Consider the following 26648-nt stretch of genomic DNA (forward strand, 5'->3'; position numbering starts at 1 on the left):
ACACCCAACCTAAGTTGGCATACACTACAGAGGGTAGCATTAAAAAAATATGCACTGTATAGCAGTCAAGTCCAGGGCCGGATTTAGCATTTTGGCGCCCCTAGGCCCAAATAATTTTTCCGCCCCCTGTTCTGGTCACAGTTTCTTTCCTACAAACCTTTATTTAAAACTATATCATGCCTAAAGGCCTATGTTAATTGCTTGAACACCACTCCTCGTCGGAATTTTATCATTGCAAGTTTTTTTAAGAATTATCTTTATGCTTTCAGCAAATGCTCACGCTTGTGGGACTGAAACAAAACAATCCAACCCACAGAGCATTTCTGCAAAAAAGCATGTCCACTGATTCCAATTTCAGGCCCCAAAACATGAACTCCATAACAGTACGTGATACCATAGATTAAACATAGGCCTTTAGTAATTTGTCATCCTTAGGGATTAGCTGAAAACAATTATTTTTATTTAAGTTATATGTTATTTAAACCTAGTTTCTCCAAAATAAAACGATCTAATCATAAACAATAGGCCCTGGTTATATTACAAGAAACTAAAACACCCACAACGACAACATAGAATAATAGACAATAATAGAAACAAAATTACGTCAAAACTAACTTCCAGTGTGACCAACATATATGAACTAGACATGAAAAACTATATTTAGGATTCGCATTCGCATTTCACATTTCGTTTTGTCATAAGAGCAAGCTCCCTGACTGCAAACCCGGTACCTGTAATTAAACATACCCGGGCCCCATGATGTAGGCCGAAGCTAATGCACCAACCTTTGGCACATCATGGGAGAATGACTTAAGGTCATCAGGCTCACCGGCTGCCGAAGCAACCCATCGGAGAGAGGGTTGCCCCTCAATCCTAACCAGGGATACCGGCTACTTGTTTAAGCGTCACTCCACCTGGGCTCCCCCAGGTACGAAACCCAGAAGGACCATAATGGAATGCCCTGACGCATTTAGTGCAAGCAACACTCGGGACCTATCTAATCCCTGACAGGCAGAGCCCGCCATCAAAGCCAGGAAGAAGGGGACCACCAGCAAGCTGATGGGGGAACCCCAACCACCTATTTAGTATTTACACCACTACCCGATCGACAATATATTAATATTATTAATTATTATATTATTATTTAGGATTGACAATATGATAACAAGTCGACTTGAGTTTATGGTTAATCTATGGTGGTACTGCATTCTGATTATATTTGCAAAGCAATAGTCCGGCCAACCATAATTATCCTCAGGGCTGAGCTGAGGAGGAAATGACATCAAATGGTGCTTTGGAGGGGATTTAATTTTTCTAAAACCTGTTGCAAACTCAGATAATTTTTTCGTTATTGAATTTTAAAGATAAACTTATCGTATTTTTAATATTCAAAACGTATTGTATATTTTAACTTGACCCTGCAGTGCAGGTTGCTGTAAACTGATCAAAAGATTAGTTAATACATTTTCTTTTTGTGAAGTAAGGATGGTAACGGTGTCTAACACGCATACGCCCCTAATCACTCCGATCAGTGGCGCCGAGCCAGCATAGTGGCAGTGCAAAGAGTACAGTGGCAACTGGCAATACGATGCGGGATGCGTACCGCTCGGGCGCTCGACATCCCTACAGCCTACTCCCGTATAACCAATGTTCGTTATCAATGTTGTAACGAAATTGATGCGTAATGTTGAAAAACTGTTTATATTTTCTAACGGTTATTTCTTTTAATGAATTTAAAAATTAAAATGCTTTATTGGCAAGAGTTTTTTTTATCAACTCACAAAATATGTTAAGCTATGGCTATTTATTTTATTTTTAGATATTAAAAAAAATATTTTTCCTCTCGGCCGTGCGCCCTCTGGGAGCTTGCGCCCATAGGCCCGGGCCTACCGGGCCTATTGGGAAATCCGGCCCTGGTCAAGTCATGATACAACATGCAAATAATAACCAATCACAAAACACTATAATCTATCAAAGGTGTAATGTAAAAAGCTCACACAATGGAACACTAATAGCACCGTTCGCAATGACTCCACCAATGAGACTGAATCCGACCAATCGGAAACATGGGGACAACAGAAATGGCTTCCAGTCCCTGGAAAAGTAAAACCAACAAAATGGCGGAGCGATGTACGATGCCACAAGATGGGTGTTAATTCTGTTTATTCCTATCACGAGTTTTACTACGAGTTAACATAACGTGCAAATTTTGAGGAGAACTCGTTATTTTCCTATTTATTGAACAATTAAGTTCCCTATCCTTTAGTTCCTTGTTCAAGATGGGTAGCCAAAGTGGCCTGATTTCAACCGATGACTGACTGATTGGTTGGTCTGCTAATTTAATGTATGAGGGTTCAATGAGTTTGCGTTTGAAATAATGAGGTTCCTTATGGACAATTTTTGCCTCTTCAAAATTCACATGATGATTTTCGGACCAGCAATGATGAGCGATCTTAGATTTTTCCACTAAACCTTTTTTTGTGTTTTCTCTGTGTTCTTTGATTCTAATGTTCAACGGTCTTTTTGTCTCGCCATAGTAAGGCCTGGAACAATCAATTTATTCTGTAAACACAGTTTTTAGTATCCTGAGTGTCATTTTTGGGTTTTGTTTTGACGAGACTCTGCCTAAGTGTGTTTTGTGTCCTAAACGCTGTTTGCACATTAAATTTCCTAGCAACCCTTCTGATTTTTTCCGGCAGCCCTGACACATACGGATTGACATGTGGACGAGCTTTTCCTTGCGATTTTGTAAAGGTTCACGCGTAGCCCTATCTTTCTTGCATTTGTTTATAATGGATCGAGGGTATCCATTACTAGCCAAATGCTGTTCTACTTTCTTTATTTCATCCTTTAACTCATCCTGATTGGAGCAAATGCTCTTAGCCCTGTCAAACAGAGAGTAAGCAACTCCCTCCTTGACAGAATTTTTGTGGTTTGATTGAAAGTTTAAATACTGCCCTGTGTGTGTCTTCTTTCTATAAACAGATGTTCTAAGACTGTTCAAATGCTTTTCTACGCACACATCCAAAAAGGGGAGTTTGTTTTGTGATTCCACCTCCATGGTTAGTTTTAAGGAAGATGAAACGCTATTAAGGTGCTCTAAAATTTCATTTAATTTATCATCTCCATGAGGGAAACCCACGAAAGTGTCATAGACTCAACATATCTCCACCATATCTTCGGTTTGAGCCGAGCTGAAGCCAAAGCTTTTTGTTCAAACTCCTCCATAAAGATGTTGGCAAAGATAGGTGACAATGGTGACCCCATGGCCATACCCTCATCTTGACGGTATAATTTACTCTTTAATTGGAAATAGTTACACTCCAAAAGTCCCATTATGTTAGTATTAGTCCATTGTGTTAGTTAAGTTTTTTCACCTGAGTACGGGATCAGATTCCAGATCCCGAAACGTTGTGTATTGTTTTTTTACAATCGTGATGGAAAATGTCCGCAATAAACCTTTGAGTTAGCCTAATAGTGCTAGATCATTGTCCAGCCTAATGATACTATTTACATCGCATAGATACATTTTTTAGACCTTTATTTTATTTGTACGATATTGTAATTAAATTAGCCTAGAACTGGTAAATACCCTACTGTAGTAAATAAACGAAACAATGAGGTAGATAGCAGGCTGCGGCTCTAAGCCTGGATGTAGAAAAGACTAGCCTACTGTAAGCGCAATTAAGTTAATTTTTTATTAGGCCTAGTCTAATTTGATTGATAACCTAGTGTTGTTTTATATAGTTAGCCTATTTTATTTGTTGGTGATAATTGTTAGTATATAACTTAAGTTTTCTTCTTCAGTAAATATAAGTGCATAGATATCTATCTATACCATTGACTATTGCATGTTATACATAGGTACGCTTCCAACAGTTCATTCAAATATGAGTTTTAATTGAACCTTGGTTGTGTTGCACTTGGTTAGGTTGTGAGACCTGGTTAGATTAGACTAGGAAATATTCAAGTAAAATAAGACTTAGTTTAACTGACTGCAGAAGTGCATTTGAGAGGTAACATACAGTAAATATATGTAAAACTGTTAAACATAGGCCTACTTTAGTAATTTTATCATGGAGAAGCTCACCCTGCCCCTCGCTCAGCTTGGGTATTATGGTAAGGAAGTAACTAACTTATTTACATGTATATTACAGCTTAATTCCCTTACATAGTTATTTCACTGTATCTTCTCACAGTTTACTAATGCATGTTTGTACAATTTTTCAGTGGGTTGGCTCTATTGATATGAAAGAGAATGACCAAGCTGACTGCAATATTGTTGTAAAACCTGACGATGGATGGCAAGAACAGGTAAATTAATCTATATATTAATAGGCAAGCAGTTTTCTTTTCACAGTCATAACTCGATAACGGTTTAACAGATTTTAACGTTTGAGGTGTCAAATTAAAGGCATTTTCGTGTAGATGTGCAAATACGTCTCAGAATATTTAGAAAGGGCACCACTTAAGTACACTTAAGGGCTAAAGTTTGGAAGGTGGCGCTCTCTGTTGACATTTGATCAAACTCATTTCCCTTTGTTTACAAATAACATATGGACGTAGTTTGAAATAGTTTTTAAGGTTAACCACAGACTGCAGGACTTAAAACTTCCAGAGCAAAGCTGGAATTTATATTTTGTTTCAATCTGTTAACTAAGTCTGGTTCATAATGAAGAGTTTCCTATCAATACTAGACAACAGAGTGTTAAAGAATAAATATTTAATTCTTTTTGTCTATGGTTAAATTGATTTACCTTACATTGTATTTTACTGATTATCATGTAGTTACAGTTCGATGTGATGAAGTGAATGTTTAAAAGTGATTATTCACAGGGCAGTTATCCGTTACATTACCATATTATCATGTAATTTACAATGTGTATCAAAATTCCAATTCCTTTATAGTGTTTTCTGTTATTTGGTTAACTTTCTTATTTCATCAATCATTTTAGCCTCTGGATTGCTTATATATTAATTGATATTATAAGGCCTTACCTTAGCAATCATGTTAAAAAAAACAAAAAAAAACAGGATTGCTAAGGTAAGGCCTGAGTGGAGTAACTGTGAGTGGCTGGAGGGAACGCGAACATGACCGCTTGCATCAACCTCTCAATTGAACATTTGATGGGTACATCGTGGTAGTACCACCGTTGTGATAGTCCAATCTCGGACAAATGAACGTTAAATACTTACATTGTAGTGGCTTACATATTTTTAAGCAAGAAAAGACTGGCCGAGACGGTTAAGTTTGTACTCTTTGTTGCCATAAATGAAAGGTTCGTTTACCTCATTTGTGCAATTCACCACAATAAACTACGGGTTCTTATTGGAAACTCCCAATCTGAAAATAGGACTGTGAAACTTATATCCAGAAATTATTTGGATAAAGTTTGTCAATTCAGTTCTGCCTTTACCATGGTCAGCTCCAAAGCTCCATAAGATGAGAAAGTTCCACAGGGGATCTACAATTTTAAGATCCGTGACACGTTTTACCACCGAGTGGGTCCTCTAATTCCTCAAGAAGGTGATGATCCTGAATACGCACAGATATATAAGTAAGTACGACAATGTCACTAGAACCCAAAGGAGAACTAAGCACAATACAAAAAATGCAATGAAAAAATATGCGGGAAATAGGGCATATTAACACTCAACAACAACTCCAAAACACCCCTTTGCAAATCTTTGAAGACGGTGGCAGACATTATGTAGGGACAAGAGCTCCGAGGAGTCAAGTGAGATTCTTATGTACATAATAAGAGACAGTAGAAGTGTCTTCCCTCGCTACAATGTGTAGATTTCGCAGCAATTTTTAAAGCTGAAAACAAAGCACCACCTGGCCAAATAAAGCGTATAGTTTTTTCCAACACTAATAATGTTAAACGCGTATCCATTATAGATCTGTCGTTAGATCCACTTAATTACCCTCTTATGTTCCCAACCGGAGACTTGGGTTGGGGCCCCTAATTTAAATACGCCTAAAACAGAACACAACAATGCTAGAATAAGAGTAGCGATGGTTGGCGTCAAGAGAGGAATTGAGCTACATTAGGCCAAAAGCTCACTTTACAGTGTGTGGTTGACATCTACGTGCTCATAGAGTGCACCTGCCTACTATACATAAGAGATAACCAAAGCATAGTGAATGTATGAGAGTGAATGTAAATTTAAATATTGTAGATTGCTTTTATATTTTTTTACATCATAATATTTTTATATTTCTATAATCAGTCATATAAATTATTTTAGAGTGACTCTTTGATTAAGTAAGGTCTTGCTGTTTATGTTTTATGTTTATTTTTTTATACAAGTTTCAGTTTTGCTCGATTCCGAGCAACAGGTTATCTAGTAACTTCTAAATTGCCATAAAAATTGAATAAAAGCATTGGTGCAGATCAAAATTTGCCAACCAAAGAAATGGTAACTAAAGAGAGAAAACTATGATTTTTCAAAACATGTGTACATGCTATGAACAGTTACGTATAGTTTTATGTTGGGAATAGGAGTTCTGTCATTGTTTCAATGATGTCTTGTAGTTTGCTATACATATTTTTCCTATATAAGGCATAGTACCTGAGGACCGAGCTTTGCTCGGGGGAAATCATTAGTTTACTCTGAAAGCAGTCTTAGTATTGCAGATACATTAATCCATTTCCAAACTCCACACTGCTTGCCTTAATACTACTTCCTTCGCCAATCTCTACGTCACTTCATCACTTCTCATTACTTCCTACGTCGCGTACCTGTTTCCCTCCCTTCCCATTACATTTTAAACTATTTACAACATTTGAAGAAAATCGTCAAAGCCGTTTTCAAGATCATTGTGCAAACAAGTATAGCCTACATACATACAAGCAAACATTGCTCATATTAGAGTATAGGATTGCGACAGAGTTTCAAATGAAGTTTAAGTCTGTGGATGGGTAGTTATTTGAATAAGTGAAAACTATGATTTTGTTTTTCATTCTAAAAGATATTGAGATTTGTTTTAATGGAAAGAAAAAGCTTGTAAATATACATGACGGCAAAGTAAGTAATTTAAAACTTTGGTCAGTGATATACCTCGGACGAGTTATGAATCATAGGACTGGAGAGCAGAGGAAAAGACACGATAGGGAATTAAGAGGATTGTATTTAAAGAATCGGTTGTGGTTTGTGAGCATAAATATGTGGAATGATTAGATGGGCTGGCGTTGTTTTGAGAAGAGGGGCAGATAATTTTAAACCAGTTCTTATGAGGAACCCTAAAGGAAAAAGACCAAAGAAAAGGCCACGACAAAAATGTTGGAAACAGGTGAAGTGAGATATAGAGCAGATAGGAGCGACAAAGGAATATACAGGAAGATAGAGAGTAGTGGTGGGGCTTTATTGGTACAGCCTAGTATCGGGGCCTTTAGAATACAGGGGCTGGCTCACGTCGACGAACAAAGTATTTCCACTGCCATGTGGCTGTGACGTCACCGCGCGGGCTCCACTGGTCGAGCTAGCGTGCAGCCCTCTATACAAACCATTAATTTACACACTTCCCTACTAGAGGTGGGCTAAAAGGGTACTTTCCTGTACCCGGGTACAACAGTTACAGGTACTCTAAAGTACCAGTTACAAGTACCCGTTACAAAAGTACCCGGTTACAGAAGTACTCTAGTCCAGTGTAGGTAGGTATAGTATCTACTTGACATTTTGGATTCATACCATGAAATCGGTACTGATACTGGGTAACTGAGTACCTCTTTACCTCCTTTTGTGTCTGTTATGTTTATTCAAATGTGTAAAGTGGTTGTATGAAAAGGCTTACCACTTTAACCTATTTATTTAAAAAAAATATATCGCACAAAATATAAACCCAACGGTAAATTTACATTATTACAGTAACCTAAATTGAGTAAAATATCGAAATGAAAAAGTAGGCCTATATTCAGGAATTAATTCCCTAACATTATTTATACCTAGTGACAGTTAGTTTTGGTTAGGCCTAAAATTAAAAAACATAGTTCCTAAAAGTGCCCCCGCCCCCCACAGCTAACAAGAGCGCTGCTGCTATGTCAGCACAGCAATAAAGTTACTTTTAAACGGGTACTGACTGTAACAGGTACGGCTACCATTACTTGTCCTGTACACAATTTTCCTAACTCCCTAGATAGATATTAGAAGTACCCGGGTACTTTTGTAACGGGTATTTAAGATTTTGAGTAACCGTTACTCTCCGCAAAAGCCAGTACCCGTTACAAAGTACCCGTTACAGTTACTTGGACACATCTCTATTCCCTACATATTTACAATATTCAATTGTCCGTATGAAACTTAACGTAGTTGTTATCTGCATTAACTACCGATTCTGACGTTCAAAAAATATTTTGGTTATGATAAATAATAGTTTTTTAAAGTGAAAAATGATAAGGATTACAATCTTGTGAACTTCAAAAAGTCACTAATTGAGGATTTTTTTTAAATTTTGTGATAGGATCAAACTGTGTGCAAGAAAAATGTTTATTAATAGAAATAGTTTTAGGTACTGTACTTTGTGGCGTCAACTTAGCCACAGCTGTGTTGCCTTTGGTCTATGCTTTGTTTTCATATTTGTTGTGTAACAGCTGTTGTTTGTTTTTGTAAAAATGTTCAGTTTTGATTATGTTATGATTCAACACACAACTTAATTAATTTGTAAATAAATCATTACCAAATACTCGTTCATATAGTGGTGAATTTAATTCATGCAGATTATCCACACTATATATTGGTGACCCCGAATAACGACAACAAGAAGCACGACATTCCTACATCAATATTACCAATGTCGCTAGAAGAAATCAAAGCTCAATTGGCAAATCTACGGGAGCAACAAAATGAACTTTCCACCAACGTTCAGCAACGCAACGACCCTGGTAATGTATCAGTAAATCGAGTTGCAGTAAAGCTTCCACCATTCTGGGCCGATCGACCTAGTCTATGGTTTGCTCAGGTAGATTCCCAGTTCACAATCTCAGGCATCACAAGCGTTGACACTCGGTTCCACTACGTCGTTTCTCAGCTTGAAACAGTGGATGTAGAGGACATAATCACAAATCCGCCTGCAACAAATCGTTACGCGGTACTTCGTTCGAAGCTAATTGAAAGGCTCTCTAATAGTGAAGAAGAATGTGTTCGCCAGTTGATAAGCGACGAAGATATCGGAGATCGCAAGCCATCGCAGTTCTTACGCCACCTACGTTCTCTGCTCGGTCCAGCCCAACTACAGGGCAACATCCTTCGAGCACTCTGGCTACGCCGTCTCCCTGTTAACATTCAAGCGATTCTCACTGCTCAAAATGAACTTCCACTCGATAAACTTGCAGATATAGCCGATAAAGTCATTGAAGTTTCTACAAGAACACCACAAGTATCGGTAAATGCTACTACATCTCGTGAACACACACAGTCAAATGACGATCTCACTGATGTTGTTGCGAGACTGACACAAAGGATTGACGCACTCGAAGTATCCCTCCGGCACGATAGTTCGATCAATCATGACAAGAAAACATCAAAGAACCCGAATCAAGGTCAGAACAAATCTACAAGCCAAATTTGCTGGTATCATGCCAAATTTGGTGAACAAGCTTCAAAATGTACTTCTCCTTGCTCTTACGCGGGAAACTCCAAAGACGGCCAGTAACAGCGGTGGCTGACTGTCAAGCACCCAGCCGCAGAATTTTTGTTTCGGATCAAAAGTTGTTAAATGTTTGTGAGTAATTTTTAGCAACCGAAGGACCATTTAAAAATACCTGTACAATTATATTGTGAGTAGAGAGTTCCATGCTGAGACGTTGCTGCGAAGTGAGGGCCCTCAATCAGTCTCTGGTAGTCTTCATGGTGTGGCGGACGAGGTGTTGAGATGATCACAATAATTACACTGAATTTAGAGGAATAAACTATACAAGGGTAAAAGAGTAAAAAGAGAAAATTAGAGCGTTGAGAGAAAGACGTGGTCACTACCATGTCCAAGGCACATCTAACCCGACGCTGCTCACTATCTAGCCGGTCGGGGGAGGGGAACATCCTGATCAAAGTTCAATTCTACAGGTGAGCGTATTGAAAATGAAAACTCAAAGGATTGGATTGCTTACAATAAAATAAAATCTTGACCTCGATTCTAATAACTCTAGTAAAAACTAAAAAATATATAATTTGTTTGGTTACAGAAATATAAAATAAAATACCCTGCAATGTGCAAATAAAAACCTTTTAAACCTTACATATTGTACTTAAATATCCAACATACCCCCACCCGTGAACCACAATGGGGTTCACAAAAGAACAAAAAACTTAACATTTTACAAGAGGTGGAGGATGATGAAACTACTCTTCAATTGGGAAGGGAGGCACCTTAGTGACAGCCCTTGTTAGAGGTCCTTTGTTGGTATGAAGATGTACAACCCGAACGACACCGTCAGGTCCAGGGGAAGTTGCGGTGACACGGCCTGTCCTCCAGGAGAGGGGAGGAGAATTTTCTTCGTGGATTAATACAAGATCACCTTCCTTTATATTTACTTGGGGAAGTGTCCATTTTCCTCTTCTCTGCAGGGTATGGAGATAGTCTTTCTGCCACCTCTTCCAGAAATGTTGAGACATAGCTTAAACAAGCTGCCATCTTGAGAGTCTATTGCTTCGAACTTCTTCCCATGTGGGCTCAGGAAGTGCAAGTAGAGGGCTTCCAATGAGGAAGTGTCCTGGTGTGAGGTAATCAACTTCCGCAGGGTCTGAGGAGAGGGCAGTGATGGGCCTAGAGTTGAGTATTGCTTCTATCTTTGTAGATAAGGTGAGAAATTCTTCAAAGTTGAGGAGTTGTTCTCCAATAACACGTCGTAAGTGGTATTTGACGCTTCGTACGGTTCTCTCCCATATTCCTCCCTGGTGAGGTGCTGCATGAGGTATAAAGTTAAACTTTATATGATTTTCATTTCCAAACTTATTTAATGCTTTCTTAGTCTCATCCTGTTGTAGAAATGACTGAATGTGTTGTAGTTCTGCTGCTGCCCCGACATAATTCGTTCCACAGTCTGAAAAAATATTTGAGCAAAGACCTCTTCGTGATACAAACCGAGTCAAGGCTGCAATAAAGGCTTCTGAAGTCAAGCTGCTAACTACCTCAAGATGAACAGCTTTGACAGCTAGGCATATGAAGATACACAAGTACATCTTTACAGGGCTAGTTTTGCGCAAATTCTTTGGCTTAACCAAAAACGGCCCCATGAAGTCAGTTCCACAGTTAAAGAAAACTTTAGAAGGAGTAACTCTAACTGGAGGGAGATCGCCCATCTTCTGCGAAGCTAGAGTAGGTCGACAACGGAAGCAACGTACACATTTAAATATTCTACTCTTGATCACACTTCTTGCTAAAAGGATCCAAAACCTTTGAGAGATTATGCCCTGGAGAAATTGTGGTCCAGCATGCAAATATTTCAAGTGATAATAATCAATAATAATGTTAGTTATATGGTGTGACTTAGGCAGGATGATTGGGTACTTTGCTGCATATGATAATGTTGAGTGTTGAATGCGACCTCCAACCCTGAGGAGTCCAGAATCATCAATGAAGGGTGAGAGATGCTTTAGACGGGATGTTACTAGTTTTCCTGACTTGAGACGTGCAATGTCTTCTTGAAATACTGACAATTGAAGTATCTTGAATATTTGGACGGACGCATTATTCAGTTCTTCTAACTTTAGGGATCTTGATTCTTTCTTCTTCAGGCGAGTATTTTTGATGAATCTAAAAACATAAGATAACACTCTCAACAATTTGCTCCATGAGGAGAACTTGGAGAAAATGTCCAATTCATTGACAGCTATCAAAACATTCAAAGGTTCAGACCTGAGTTCAGGCAACTCTTCATTCTTCATAATTTTAAATGAGGAGACCGGCCATTCAGTTGTAGGATTTGACAGCCATGGTGGTCCATACCACCACAATTTGTGGTTTACTAGACAGGACGGTAAGAGGCCTCGACTAGCGCAGTCTGCGGGATTGTAGTGTGTAGAAATGTGAGACCACATATGTGGTGGAACTAAATCTTGGATTTGAGATATCCGGTTAGCTACATAGACCTTTAACCTAAAAGGGGGGGAGTGTATCCAAGATAATACAACCGTTGAGTCTGTCCAAGCGAAAATTGAGTTGATTTCACATCTTTGAGAGATTAGGTTGGACGAGTAGTTCAACAATTCCGCCAGCAGATGTGCTCCACAAAGCTCCAGGCGAGGAATGGATATCCTTTTGAGAGGAGCTACACGTGATTTGGCGATAAGCAAGGACACGCTGCTATCATTATCTGCTGAGACAGTTCGGATGTAGACAACTGCACTATAACCTGCTTCGGAACCGTCTGAGAAACCGTGTAACTGTACATCTACGGCATCATTCAGGTGTACATATCGAGGTATGAAAATATTTCTCAGTTGGGGGAGTTGGTCATAAAACTTGTTCTATTTTTCTGCAACATCAGTAGGAATGGGTTCATCCCATTTCAGTCCTAGAGTCCAAAGAAGTTGTAAGAGGGCTTTGGTCCAGAAGATGGTAGGAGCAAGATATCCACAAGGGTCAAAAATTTGAGCAACGGCTGAGAGGATGTTTCGCTTGGTAAGGGGCTTCTCCGGGATATCAAGCCTGTAAGAAAAGTGATCATTCTCAGCCTCCCATTTTATGCCTAGGATACTGTATAAAGGATTATCTGGACCTTGGAAATACATAGGCTTTTCCTTGTAAGATTCAGGTATGTCGCTTATTAGTTCGGGTCGGTTACAAACCCACTTTCTCAAATCAAAACCACCTTTTGACAGAAGATCAATAATTTCTTTCTGCGTAGTTCGAGCTTCATCTGGTGAGTTGGCTCCAAATATTAAATCATCAACGTAAACCTGTTTTTCCATCACTTTGGATGCCAATGGATAGTTTTGACCTTCATCTAGGACAAGTTGTTTCAATGTTCGTATTGCCAAAAATGGGGAACTCACAAAGCCGAAAACAACAGTTGTTAATCGATAGATACTCAGGGGGAGTGATGAATCCTTCCTCCAGTAGAGAAGCTGAAAGTTTTGATCTTCAGGGTGCATTTTAATCTGTCTAAACATTTGCTTGATGTCACAGGACATTACAATAGGATGTAGTCTGAAATTAATAAGAATGTCACAAATTTTATTTTGCAGCTTTGGCCCAGATAATAACGTCTGGTTGAGAGAAATCCCTGTAGAGGAGGGGGCGCTAGCATTGAAGACAACTCTGAGCTTTGTTGACGATGATTCATTTTTAACTACAGCATGATGGGGCAAGAAAAAATGTTGAGATTCATGAAGTCTGTCCTGGGTCACTATCTCCATGTGACCAGATTCTATATAATCATTCATACAATTCACATAATCTGTTTTTAGTTCAGGATTTGCGTTCAATCGTTTTTCCAGTGAAAGAAATCTACGTTTTGCATTTTCTGAGGAGTTGCCTAGGGGAGCGGGTGCTTCCTTGAAGGGTAGTCGGACCGTGTAGCGACCTTTAGAGTCTCTGGAATGGTGAGCTAAAAACAACTGTTCACATAGATCATCTTCAGGAGAGGGTTTTATTTTTAGCGGAGGTTCTTCTAACAGCCAAAATCGTTGTAGGGAACGATGCAGATCAACTTCATGAGTGGTGAGTAAAGATACAGTCCCCTCCTCACATGGGGTTCCTTCTAGGGGAGCGGGTCCTACAATTAGATAACCAAACACAGAGTTCATTGCCATAGGCAAGTTGTCTCCAAATGTCACGTGATCCTCCGTTACAATCCTACAAAACAAGTCAGCTCCTAACAACATATCCACAGAGCTTGGTAGGTCAAAAGTAGGGTCTGCTAGAACTAGGTGCTTCAACTTATTCTTGAACGCTGCTGATATTCGAGCTTGAGGAATATCCGAAGTTATCCTATCACCACAGGATGGTTCTTCACTATGTCTGTACCATTGAGAGAAGAGATATTTACCTTTGAAGCACCTTTGGTACTGATGTGAGAGGAAGAGAGGCCATCTACATCACTATGTCCATTATGCCATCTGTTTAAGGACAAGAGATTAGCTGCATTTTCAGTCAAACATGAAATCATAGAGCCAGAGTCTAGTACAGCTCTTAAAACCAGAGAATGGCCATCTTTGTTACTAACATACACAAGGGTAGTGCCTAATAGTACTGTTGAAGACTTGACAACATTACTTTGAGAAAACACAACCACTGGATGTTTTTCCTTATCTGAGGCTGACACTGAGAGATTTGTGTCAACTACATTCCTTTTCTCTTGCTGAGAGGGCAGGGGGGTTAGCGTACTGGTTGGTGTGGAGCGATTTGATAAATGCAGCCATGAGTGGTGTTTCTTACCGCAATGAAAGCATGAACGTTTTGATTTACAATAATTTGAGCTGTGACCTGTGCCAAGACAATTGAAACAGAAGTGTTTCTTTTTTATGAACTCAAATTTAGAGAAATGAAATGAAATGAAAATGAAATGAAATGAAATGAAATGAAATGAAAATACTTTTTTATTGAGGCGAACATTAGGACCACATGGTCCTTTCTTACAGTTAACCTCTTATGTACTAAATATATACTAAAAAATGTATTTTTATAAAACTTTTAAAACTATTAACAAAATAATAAGTAAAAACTAAAGTTATAAATCTTTGTCCCTAATATACGCATACACACACACATTCACTCTTTGCCATACCTAGGCCTAACGCACGCCATCCCACCAAGCCACGGTCATCCGATCGAGATAGTACGCCTTCAGCGCCGCCGTCAGTTGGGAACGGGATTCTATGCTCCTGATAGTGAATGGTAGTGAGTTCCAAAGGCGACATGCTGTTACTGTAAATGATCTATTATAAACTGTTGTCTTATGGTGAGGAATTTGGAGAGTTGATGAGCCAGAGCGGGTATTTCTTGCACTTGTTTCATTTAAAAATCTAAAATTGATCGCGAGATAATTTGGAATTTTGAGATTGATGGCCGAATGAGTTATATTAATAATGCGTATTTCTCTAACGTCAGACAGTTTTAAAAGAGAAGAATTTACATAGTACGGTGTGACGTGATCATCTCGTCGAAGATCATACAAAAATCTTATGCAGTAATTTTGAGCTCGTTGCAATTTTGTTGCCAAAGCCACGGTCATATCATTAACCACGGTATTACAGTTTTTGAAGTGGGGAAACACTAGTGACTTGATCAGTAAAAGTCTAATGTGAAATGGTAAAAGTCTTTGCATCTTCTTCAGTGTGTGGACAGCGGCAAACACCCTTTTACAAGTGTTAACCACCGTGTCAGTCCAGTCAAGTGTGTTGTGTATCGTCAAACCAAGACTTTTAACTTTGTCTTGGTATGGCAATACAGTACCATTCACAGTGATGTGAGGTAAAAAGTTTTGGTCAAGTCGGTTTAGTTGTCGTGCGTGGCCAATAATGATTGGTTTGGTTTTGTCAGGGTTAAGTTTTAGTCCATTCTTTGCTGCCCACTCCACAATTCTGTTGATGTCGTCGTTCATTGATGTGATTGTTTCATTCACCACACTGACTTTGAAGTGAGCGTAAATTTGTAAGTCATCAGCGTAAGAATGAAACTTGGCGTGTTGTAAGACTGAACTGATGTCGTTTATGTAGATAGTAAAAAGTAAAGGGCCAAGTATTGATCCTTGAGGAACACCACAAGGCACCTGCCTCCAGTCAGACATAGTTTTGTCATGAGACACACACTGCTTTCGGCCGTGAAGATATGATCTCATCCAGGATAATGAACTATTAGAAAAACCTATCCAGGATAATGAACTATTAGAGGAGGGAGTCATAGCTTGAAAGTCCGTACACCTATAGATCACATGACCACTTTTGTTACAAAAAGCACACCTGGGATTCTGAGGTAACCCGGGGGCAGATAGCAGAACTGTACGAGGCTTATTAGTTACCTTAGAATAATCAGAGTTTGATTTGACATTAGAGTGGGAGGCAGAGGATATCCTTAGACTAGAAAGATTAGCAGCTTCCATATGAGTACATTCATCTTCTAAAAATGACATGATTTCTTCTACTGAGGGGATTTTCTGACTGTCTTCTCTACCATCATTTCTCTGGTCCCTATAATTGGCAAGATCATTGAAGCTGTCATCAAACCTCAGGTATGTTCATTTTTTGACACAAACAAAATTTTTTCAAATTTTCAATTTGGTTTTCGTAAAAGTTTGTCTACCGTGGATGCCCTGGACCACCTTGTTTCTAAGATTTTGAGAGCTTTTGAGGAGTCGAGCTTTGCTCAGATCACAGCTTGTGATCTGAGTAAAGCATTTGACTGTATTGATCACAACATACTCATCACTAAGCTGGAGTACTATGGCATCCGCGGTATACAGCTTAAGTTTTTTGATTCATACCTGAGAGAGAGAACTCAATTCGTTGATGCAGGAGGCAAGATGTCAAGCTGCTTGAAAGTTAGCTCAGGTGTGCCACAAGGCTCGATTATAGGCCCCCTTCTTTTTATCACAGTCATCAATGACCTACCAGCCAATATTAAAAGATCCTCTACCATCATGTTTGCGGACGACACCAATTTTTTGAGTGTTCATCCCAACTTTTGTGATCTTATGTCAGTAACTGAGCTCACAACTGATTCAGCTTATATGTGGTTTAATGCTAATAGCCTTTGTCTTAATAAGAATAAAACTCAAAATCTATTGTGTAGTCTTAAAAACATTCCAGTAGAGTCACAAGATGTAAACAATGAAAATGTAATTACAGTTTTAGGAATAAAAATTGATAAATGTTTAAGCTGGTCTCCTCAGATAGATTTGGTTTGTGCAAGATTGTCCAGAGTAATCTGTTTGCTTAGAAATCTTATGGGTGTTGTACCTGAAACCTACATAAGGGTAGCCTACTTTGCATTTTTCCAATCCATAATTAGCTACGGCTTGATTCTTTGGGGAAACAGTAGTCACATAAGTGAAGTGTTAATACTCCAAAAGAAGGTAGTTAGAATAATAAACAAAGCTCCAATTGAAGAGCATTGCAAGCCATTGTTCATAAGAAGTAGAATATTGACTGTGATTAATCTGTACATATTTATGTGTTTACTTAGGGTTAAGAAAAATACTAGTTCCCATGTTTATAGGTTTAATATCCATTCACACAACACACGTAATCAGTTCCTATTAGACGTGCCTTATTGTAGGTTAAGTAAATGTAAAAATAGTTACCATGTTATTTCATTAAGATTATTTAATAAGCTTAGCATCAATGCCAAAGAATTGGACCTTAAGTCATTTAAAAAAAGAGCTCAGGATTGGTTACTTTTAAATCCTTTTTATGACTTAGAAGAATATTTTAAGGTTGACGAAGTTAACTTTTAATGTCCTCACATTTCCACATTGTTTTTTATTTGTAAGCATATGTATTAGTATAGCCTATTTTGACTTGTTTTTAGGCTTGTTTTGTTTTGCCTAAAAATAGGCTGTTTATGTTTATGTAATAGCTGAATTTTCTTGACTTTTGTCTATTGCATTTGTTGTAAATGTTGAAGGACAATAAAACGTTTCTGATTTCTGATTTCTGATTTCATCCTCAAATTTTTTGCGTAGCTCTCCATGTAGCTTACGCAACAACATAGTAGACAAGATTATATTGTTTTTTCTTACCTCATGTTTAAGAGCTTCCAAAGCCTGAGTGTTTTCCTGAAACTTAGTGTTATATATTATTATATCTATTAGTCTGGACTCATTAATTAATTTTATTTGTATTTACAGCTGATGTAATATTTACAATTCTAAGTTTGAGAAATGAATAAAAACAAGACATTATTTTTACTTCTTACAATTATGTGTTATAATTATTTAATTCAATAAGTACGTAACAATGGCGACTCAGAGGTGAAAATAAAAAGATTTAGGCATTACTTACAAGCTTAAAGAGAGCAGGACATTCTAAATGGATAATCAAGAAGTGACTGAACATAACAAAGCAATATTGGAAACATTACAAGCTCAAACTGCTGCTCTTGCCCATTTAGTAAGACAACTTGCAAGTCCTAAACCAGAAAACAATGGAGAATATAGTAAAGTCACAACACCCATCTTAAATTCTTCAGTAACCTTTGAATCTTTCGATGAAAAAGTGGAAACATTCAAATCTTATAAAGAGGGATTAGAAAACTTCTTTGAACTGAAAAAGTTACATGGAGAGTCAAATGAAATCAAGGAAACAAAAGCAAGAATATTGATAAATGCACTCGGTGCAAAATATTATTCCCTTCTATCAAGTTTAACAGCACCTGACCTTCCATCTTCAAAAGACTATGAAACCTTGACTGATTTACTGGAGAAACAGCTCTGTCCACAGACAAATGTTCTCACAGAACGACACAAATTTTTATCAAGGGAACAAGGTTCTAATGAATCAATTTCTCAATACATTACAGTTTTAAAACAGCTCTCTATATCTTCAAAATGGAATTGCCAAGAAAAAAATTGTGGGAAACCAGTAAATAGCATTTTACAAGCACAATTTATTCGTGGACTTCGTGACAGTGAAATTCGGGAACAGATTCTCCAGCAAGGAAACGACATCAGTTTTGAAAAAGCAGTTGAAATTTCACTAGCAATTGAAGCTGCTAAAATACAAAACAAGTTATACGGTACCGATACAGATGTTAAACAAATTTCTAAATCCAGATCATCGAAAAATGTGTCTCGTTTCGATTCTATGAGAAATAAAACTAGAAAAAGCCAACAATCATCTAGAAACTTCAATAGAAGAAGTCTGCTTACAGAACTTGGATTAGAAAATACGTGTTTACGCTGTGGGAAGAATAATCACAAAGCATCAGATTGTAGATCCAAGAACCTTTATTGCAAATCTTGTGATAAGCAAGGCCACATAGAGAAAGTCTGCATTTCATCTCTTATAAGGCAGCCAATAAAGCAAATACAAGAATCAGAATCTGAAAGAAGCGACGTAGATTCTGAATATGACTGCAATCAGGTAAAAACTGTACCTATTTATTACAATTTAGGTGAACCTCGAGACGATCCTTTTGTAGTCACAGTCAAGGTTGGTGGAAGCTCAAAACAATTTGAAATTGATTCTGGCAGTCAAGTTACTATAGTATCATTAACTGATTTTCAAAGTTTGAAACTGAATTGTGAGTTGAAACCATCAAATGTAAGGTTTCGTTCATATACAAATCAATCTTTTTCCCCAATAGGTGTAGCAAGGGTACCAATTTCATTCAAACAGATTAAAACTCACGGTAATTTGTATGTTGTAAAAGGGAACTACACTCCTATATTAGGTAGAGACTGGATTAGAAAACTAAACGTACAAGTATCAGCGGTTAATTTAATAAATACTGGTAACCGTTTGGACCCAGACAAGAATAATATCGAATCAATCAAAACTAAACTCTTAAACAAGTACAAAGATGTGTTTCAATCAAATATAGGTGTCATTCCAAATTTCAAATGTTCTTTAAAACTGAAAGAAAATGCAAAACCCATATTTATGAAGCCTAGACCTATTCCTTATGCCTTGCTAGACAAAACTAAAAGAGAAATACAATCCTTAGTTGATCAAGGGGTCCTAGAAAAAGTTGATCACTCGGCGTGGGGTACTCCACTAGTTATTGTTCCTAAGCCAGATCAATCTGTAAGGATCTGTGCAGATTATAAAATTACACTAAACCCTCAACTAGAAGATACTCAATATCCTATTCCCAGAATCGAAGATCTTTTAAATAAATTAAATGGAGGAAAATACTTCTGTGTTTTAGATCTGCATAAAGCTTATTTACATGTACAGTTAGAAGAAGAAAGTCAAAACTATGCTGCAGTTTCCACTCCATGGGGAACTTACAAAGCAAAACGACTCTTTATGGGTATCACAAATGCACCAAAAGAGTTTCACAAAATCATTGACCAGGTAGTGTCTAACTTAGATGGAACTATTGCATATTTTGACGACTTTCTCATTCAAGGGCATTCTTTTGAAGAGTGCTATCAAAGACTAGAAAAGTGTCTCCAGACGTTGAGGAAATATGGTTTACATGTAAACATGAATAAGTGCAAATTGTTTCAATCTGAAATAAATTACCTCGGACATCGTATAACAAGTCAAGGTGTCACTAAATGTCAAAATAAAATAGAAGCTGTTACGAAAGCACCTCGTCCAACAAATGTAGAGGAAGTTAGATCATTTCTCGGGTTGGCACTATACTATGCGAAGTTCATTCCAAATGCATCTTCAATAATTCATCCATTAACTCAGCTTCTAAAGAAAGATGTTAAGTTCAAATGGAATAACAAATGTGAAAACGCTTTCAATCAAATCAAAGAAGAAATCACAAGTGAAAGAGTGTTGACTCCATTCAATCCAGACTATCCTGTTACGTTAGCTACGGATGCAGGACCTACTGGTCTTTCAGCAGTACTGTCCCATGTCATAAATGGTCAAGAAAAACCCATCGCATTTGCTTCCAGATCCTTAACTAAAAGTGAAGCGGCTTATAGTCAACTTGACAAAGAAGCCACTGCTGTGTATTGGGGTATTAAGAGATTTTACCAGTATCTTTACGGCAGAAAATTTATATTGATTGTAGATAACAAGCCACTTCAACAAATATTCAATCCAAGGAAAGCCATGCCAGTCATCTCAGCACATCGATTATTAAGGTACGCCCAATTCTTAAGTGCATTCGATTACGAAATCAAACAGAGACCATCAAAAGAACATACAAATGCAGACTACTTTTCTCGAAATCCAATTCCTCTGGATGTAAAGTTGGTGAACTTCCTTGAAGACTCATACAAGGTAAATCAGACAACTCTTGACATGATTACAGACACCTCAGCTATTACCGCAGACACAATCAGATTAGAGACAAATAGAGACCATGAATTACAAAGCCTTAAAAGAAAGCTTCTTGAAGGAGAAATAAAAAACCCAGAATTCACCCTTCATTCTGGTATTATTATGCGAGGGTCAAGGGTTTACATCCCTAAAACACTTCAACCAGCAGTACTGAAAGAATTACATTCATCTCACATTGGAATAGTGAAAATGAAGAGCATTGCTAGATCATTATGTTATTGGCCTGGCATAGATGCTGCAATCGAAAGCATGGTAAAATCATGTAAAAGCTGTGCTGAAGTAAAAAACAATCCAGTCAAAGCCCCTCCTCACATTTGGGAAGAACCTCAAGAAAACTGGCAAAGGATTCACATGGATTATGCCGGCCCTTTCAAAAATCACTATTTCTTTGTGGTTGTAGATGCCAAATCAAAGTGGCTGGAAGTAAAAATTTCCTCAAAAGCCCCTACCTCAATAACAACAATACATGCACTGGATGACCTATTTTCTCGATATGGACTTCCTTACACCATTGTTTCTGACAATGCTTCTATATTCAAGTCTGATGAGTTCACTAAATTCTGTCAGGATAACGGGATAATACAACGTTTCTGTGCACCAAACCATCCTGCAACAAATGGTCTGGCTGAGCGATCAGTACAAAACTTGAAACAAAAACTCAAAGCAATGACTGAAGATACAGGAAGACTGATGGAAAAGCTGAATCTTTTCTTATTTAAGTACCGCTCAAGCCCTCTTAACAATGGTAAAACGCCTGCAGAACTATTTATGAACAGGACTATACGTACTAGGTTACATCTCATACGTCCTATGGGAAATATAACAAGAAAAATACCTGATGATAGTGATGATCATTCTGCCAAAATAAGATTACTAAATCCAGGAGATAGAGTTCAAGCCAGAAACTATGTAGGATCTACACAGTGGAAATTCGGTACAGTTTTACAACGCTTGGGAAAACTTCATTATATCATCTTATTAGACAATCAAAACAAAATAAAGAGACATATTAACCAGCTCAGAAAAACACAGGTTGAAGCTAGTGGGTTATCAAAAACACCAAGATATTTTCATAGATACCAAAAAGCAACCCAAATCATACCAAGTCAAACAAATTTGGAGGGTTGTAACTCTCCAAATGTCTTGCCATGGAACACACCTTTAGGGGATCCTGCACCATCAAGTCCCTTTTCTTCTCAAATCTTACCTCAGCCTCCAATGGATTCCTCAGAGATAACCACATCTGGATCAAACATGGATTACACAGTGTCAGAGCCACCTGTAGGTGCTAACCAACAAAACATTGAAGAACCTTCAGCATATATTGAAAATATTGTAGAACCACCTGTTCATAACCAACCACCATTGCAGTTAAGACGATCTTCGAGAATAAGGAATTCTAAGAAATGTAGTTGTTGCAAGTGAATGATGAACTAACGTTGAAGTCAAGTGGGGGAGAAACTGTTATATATTATTATATCTATTAGTCTGGACTCATTAATTAATTTTATTTGTATTTACAGCTGATGTAATATTTACAATTCTAAGTTTGAGAAATGAATAAAAACAAGACATTATTTTTACTTCTTACAATTATGTGTTATAATTATTTAATTCAATAAGTACGTAACACTTAGATAAAAAGGTTCTGATGGCTTTACTATTACCACTAGTTATGTTAGAGAGGTCAATTAGGTTATTAACATAATGAATGATCATTCTCCTGTTATTTTGATACCTATTTTTTAGCAACTCCCAGGCGACCATGTAATTCTCTGCTGTTATTGGCAGATTTTTAATCAAATTCAATGGTTCCCCTTCAAGAGAGGTAATTGTAGTGAGCTGACAGATTTATCAGCTGACAGATGTTTTAAATAGTTTATTGAATTTTGGTTGCTATAAAAAGGAAAATAAACAAATAGACATTCTTTTAGGCTTTTCAACCAAAGTGGTTCATTTCTATTTGCTCTAAACAATTAATTGTTAATTACTTGTTAAAGTGTGATAAATTAAACAATAATATTTAGTGGAAACCTCTATACTTTTATTTAAAGTATTTATCCTATTTTAATGAGGTTCTTTTCACTAAAATTGGTGACCCCGATTTGAACACATCAAGAATACATAATGGAAGTCAATGAAGAAATATTGGCAAGACTAAAACTGATGGAAGAGCAAAACCAAAATCTCAGAAAACAACTTAATGATGTCATTGGAGTTGACTCTGAACATTCAAGACAAAATCATGATTCAGAAGAAGATCTTTTGGTTAATCCAATGAATCAGAAAACTCAAGAACGAAACAATTCAGTAAATCCAAGACCGTCTGAAAACATAACTTCAATTCAATCTCCACAATTAAAATTTCCCCATTTTTGGCAAGAGAAACCAGCACTTTGGTTCATACAGATTGAGGCGATTTTCTCTTTATGGCACATTTTTGATGAGAACCTTCGTTTCACACACGTTGTGACACACTTAGATGAGATGACTGCTTCCGAAATAGAGGATTTACTCTCAAACCCAAATCTGGAAAACCCTTACACGAGCCTGAAGAAAGAATTAATAAGAAGATTATCAGTCTCGGAACATAAGAGAATTAAACAGTTACTCGTAGAAGAAGAACTCGGTACAGATACGCCATCACACTTTCTCAGAAGACTGAAATCGTTAGCTGGCAGCAGCGTTCAAGATGACTTGCTGAGGATCATCTGGATGCAGCGACTTCCTGCGCATATTCAAGGCATCCTCCAAACCCAGTTAGGCGCTGGGGTCAGTACCGAAGCATTGGCCGTTACAGCGGACAAGATTCAGGAGGTTCAACCTTTGAGTTCACCTGCAATGAGCTGTGACGCTATTTTGTCAAACCGAGGTAAGCCAACAAATACCTTTTCTCAGAACCCACATAGTCACAACAATCTCAATCAAGGAGGAGGTTTTGAGGCAATTTTGAAAAAACTTTCAATGCTGGAGGAGAAAGTTAACTGTCTTTCAGACGACTTGATCACATATAAAAATAGTAAGTTCAGATCGCAAAGTCAGAGCCAGCCCAGTAAACAGCATAGTACCTCACCCCACAATGACATCTACTGCTGGTATCATAAACATTATGGATCACGAGCCACCAAATGCGTGACTCCTTGCACTTATCCTTCTACAAAAAACGAACTAGGCAACTAGATGCGGTGTCGACTAGTTGTCATGTGCCTAGACGCCAAACTCATGAATCACCCGGAGTTGACAGCAACCACAGCAACAGGTTACAAGTAATTGATAACAATTCAGGCTATAAGTTTCTGATAGACACAGGTTCAGACGTAAGTTGTATACCCCTAAATTTAGTCAAAAGACCCTTAAAACCATCCGGGATAGAACTCAGAGCTGCAAATAACTCTGAAATACCCACTTATGGTAGTTTATGTCTCAATTTAAATATTGGTCTACAAAGAACTCTAGTCTGGAATTTCATAATAGCTAAAGTAAGCACTCCAATCATTGGTTCTGACTTCCTAGCTCACTATTCTTTATTACCTGATTGTAGTAACGGTTTCTTAATTGACAACATTACACAATTAAAAAGTAAATGTCAGTTCATGAATACTCAGCAATATAGCCTAGTATCAAATTAATTACTTCCGACCCATCAAACTATCCACTGTTATTGGAATTTCCAGAAATCACAAAACCTTTAGGAGTACCAAGATTTATTCCTCATAACACAGTGCATTACATAAATACGACTCCTGGCCCACCAGTCTCGTCAAGACCAAGAAGGTTAGCTCCAGATAAATATAAAATTGCCAAATTAGAGTTTGAATCCATGGTAGCAAATGGAACTGCGTGTCGTTCCAAAAGCCCATGGTCATCACCACTTCATATGGTACCTAAAAAGAATGATGAATGGCGACCATGTGGCGATTACCGAGCATTGAATGCCCGCACTATTCCAGATTCTTACCCTGTTCGACATATCCATGATTTCTCAAATTGTTTACACGGTAGTAAAGTTTTCACTGTGATAGATCTTGTAAAGGCATATACCCAAATCCCGGTTAATAAAGAAGACGTGCCCAAGACTGCAATAACGACCCCATTCGGTCTCTTTGAGTTCCCGTTCATGTCTTTCGGTTTGAGGAATGCTGGTCAAACTTTTCAAAGGTTTATTGATGAAGTCGTAGAGGGACTAAGTTTTTGTTTCCCCTACATTGACGATATCCTTGTTTTCTCAAAAGATCCTGTCGAGCACGAAGAACACCTCCGTATTCTGTTTAAGAGGTTAGTCAAATATGGCGTCCTTATAAATGTGAAGAAATCTGTATTTAACACTGACTCGGTAGTTTTTTTGGGATATCAAGTCACCGCTGACGGAACCAGGCCTGTGCCTGATCGCATTGACGCCCTTCAGAATTATCCTTTGCCACAAACTGCCAAAGGTCTTAGGCGATTTTTGGGAATGTTGAACTTTTACCGCAGGTTTATTCCTCACGCTGCAGAATTTCAAGCCCCTCTCCACACTGTCCTTTCGTCATTAAAAGGGAATCAGAAAGTCCCTTGGACCGATGTATTGACTGAAAAATTCAGTAAATGTAAGGATCATTTAGCCGAAGCTACATTACTTTGTCATCCCAACGCTAATGGTAAATTAGCACTTTTTTGTGATGCATCGAATACTGCAGTAGGATCAGTACTACACCAATTGAATCAAGATGGAATATGGGAACCTCTGTCCTGTCCTTCTTTTCCCAAAAACTAACACCTAAGCAAGCCAGTTGGCCCGCTTATTATAGGGAATTGTTTGCCATCTATTCGTCTGTTAAACATTTCAGACATATATTAGAAGCTAACTCCTGTACTGTCTATACTGATCACAAGCCCATCACTTTCGTTTTTCAACAAAAGAAGGACAAACTACCTCCTGTTCAAACTAACCATCTTTCATTTATCTCACAGTTCACGACTGACATTCAACATGTTTCTGGTGCTTCAAACATAGTAGCAGACAGTTTTTCTAGGATAGAATCTATTTCTGCCAACAAGACTAGTAAAATTGATCTGCATCTCTTGGCAGATTCTCAATCTAATGATGAGGAACTTAAGTCTATTCTCGAAAACAGTACTTCACTTTGTCTTCAACCAGTTCCAGTTCCTGGCTCTGATGTTTTCGTCTACTGCGATACAAAGAACGGTAGAGAACGATTGTATATCCCCAAATGTTTACGCAGAGAAGCGTTTAATTCAATCCATAACTTAAGTCACCCTGGGATAAAATCCATGAATAAAATATTAACTTCAAGATATGTTTGGCCTTCAATAAATCGTGATTGTAAAGAGTGGACCTTGTCCTGTCGAGAGTGTCAACGTTCAAAAATTACTCGTCATGTTCAAACACCTATCAACGATTTCCCTTTGCCAAATTGTAGATTTGAACATATTCATGTGGATATCATCGGCCCATTACCCCAAGTTGGAAATCTTCGTTACTGTCTTACAGTAGTAGATAGGTTCACCAGATGGCCGGAAGCACACCCCTTGCAAGGTATCTCTGCCGAAGAAGTCTCGTCAGCTCTTTTCAATTGTTGGATATCAAGGTATGGTGTTCCCTTGTGAATAACAACAGACCAGGGTAAACAATTTGAATCTGCACTCTTTGCTGAGTTGGGAAAATTGTGTGGATTTTCAAGATTAAGGACAACAAGTTACCACCCGTGCGCAAATGGCATGGTGGAACGTTTCCACAGACAACT

The 26648-nt window shown here is 37.9% G+C and overlaps 1 protein-coding gene across 2 annotated transcripts in view; it reads left to right on the forward strand.

Moving 5' to 3' along the window:
* The window catches only part of LOC128983693 (dihydropteridine reductase), a 73636-nt gene that overhangs the window by 13567 nt on the left and 33421 nt on the right, over positions 1-26648 (forward strand). For both annotated transcript variants that reach the window (XM_054403092.1, XM_054403093.1), the window contains exon 2: positions 4231-4314. In XM_054403092.1, the coding sequence (XP_054259067.1) occupies positions 4231-4314 (84 nt within the window). The remainder of the gene's footprint in view (positions 1-4230; positions 4315-26648) is intronic.

This window comes from Macrosteles quadrilineatus, unplaced genomic scaffold (assembly GCF_028750875.1).
Source record: "Macrosteles quadrilineatus isolate MER2022 unplaced genomic scaffold, UCM_ALF_1.0 Scaffold_1__1_contigs__length_201487025, whole genome shotgun sequence".
In the NCBI taxonomy this organism is placed as follows: domain Eukaryota; kingdom Metazoa; phylum Arthropoda; class Insecta; order Hemiptera; family Cicadellidae; genus Macrosteles; species Macrosteles quadrilineatus.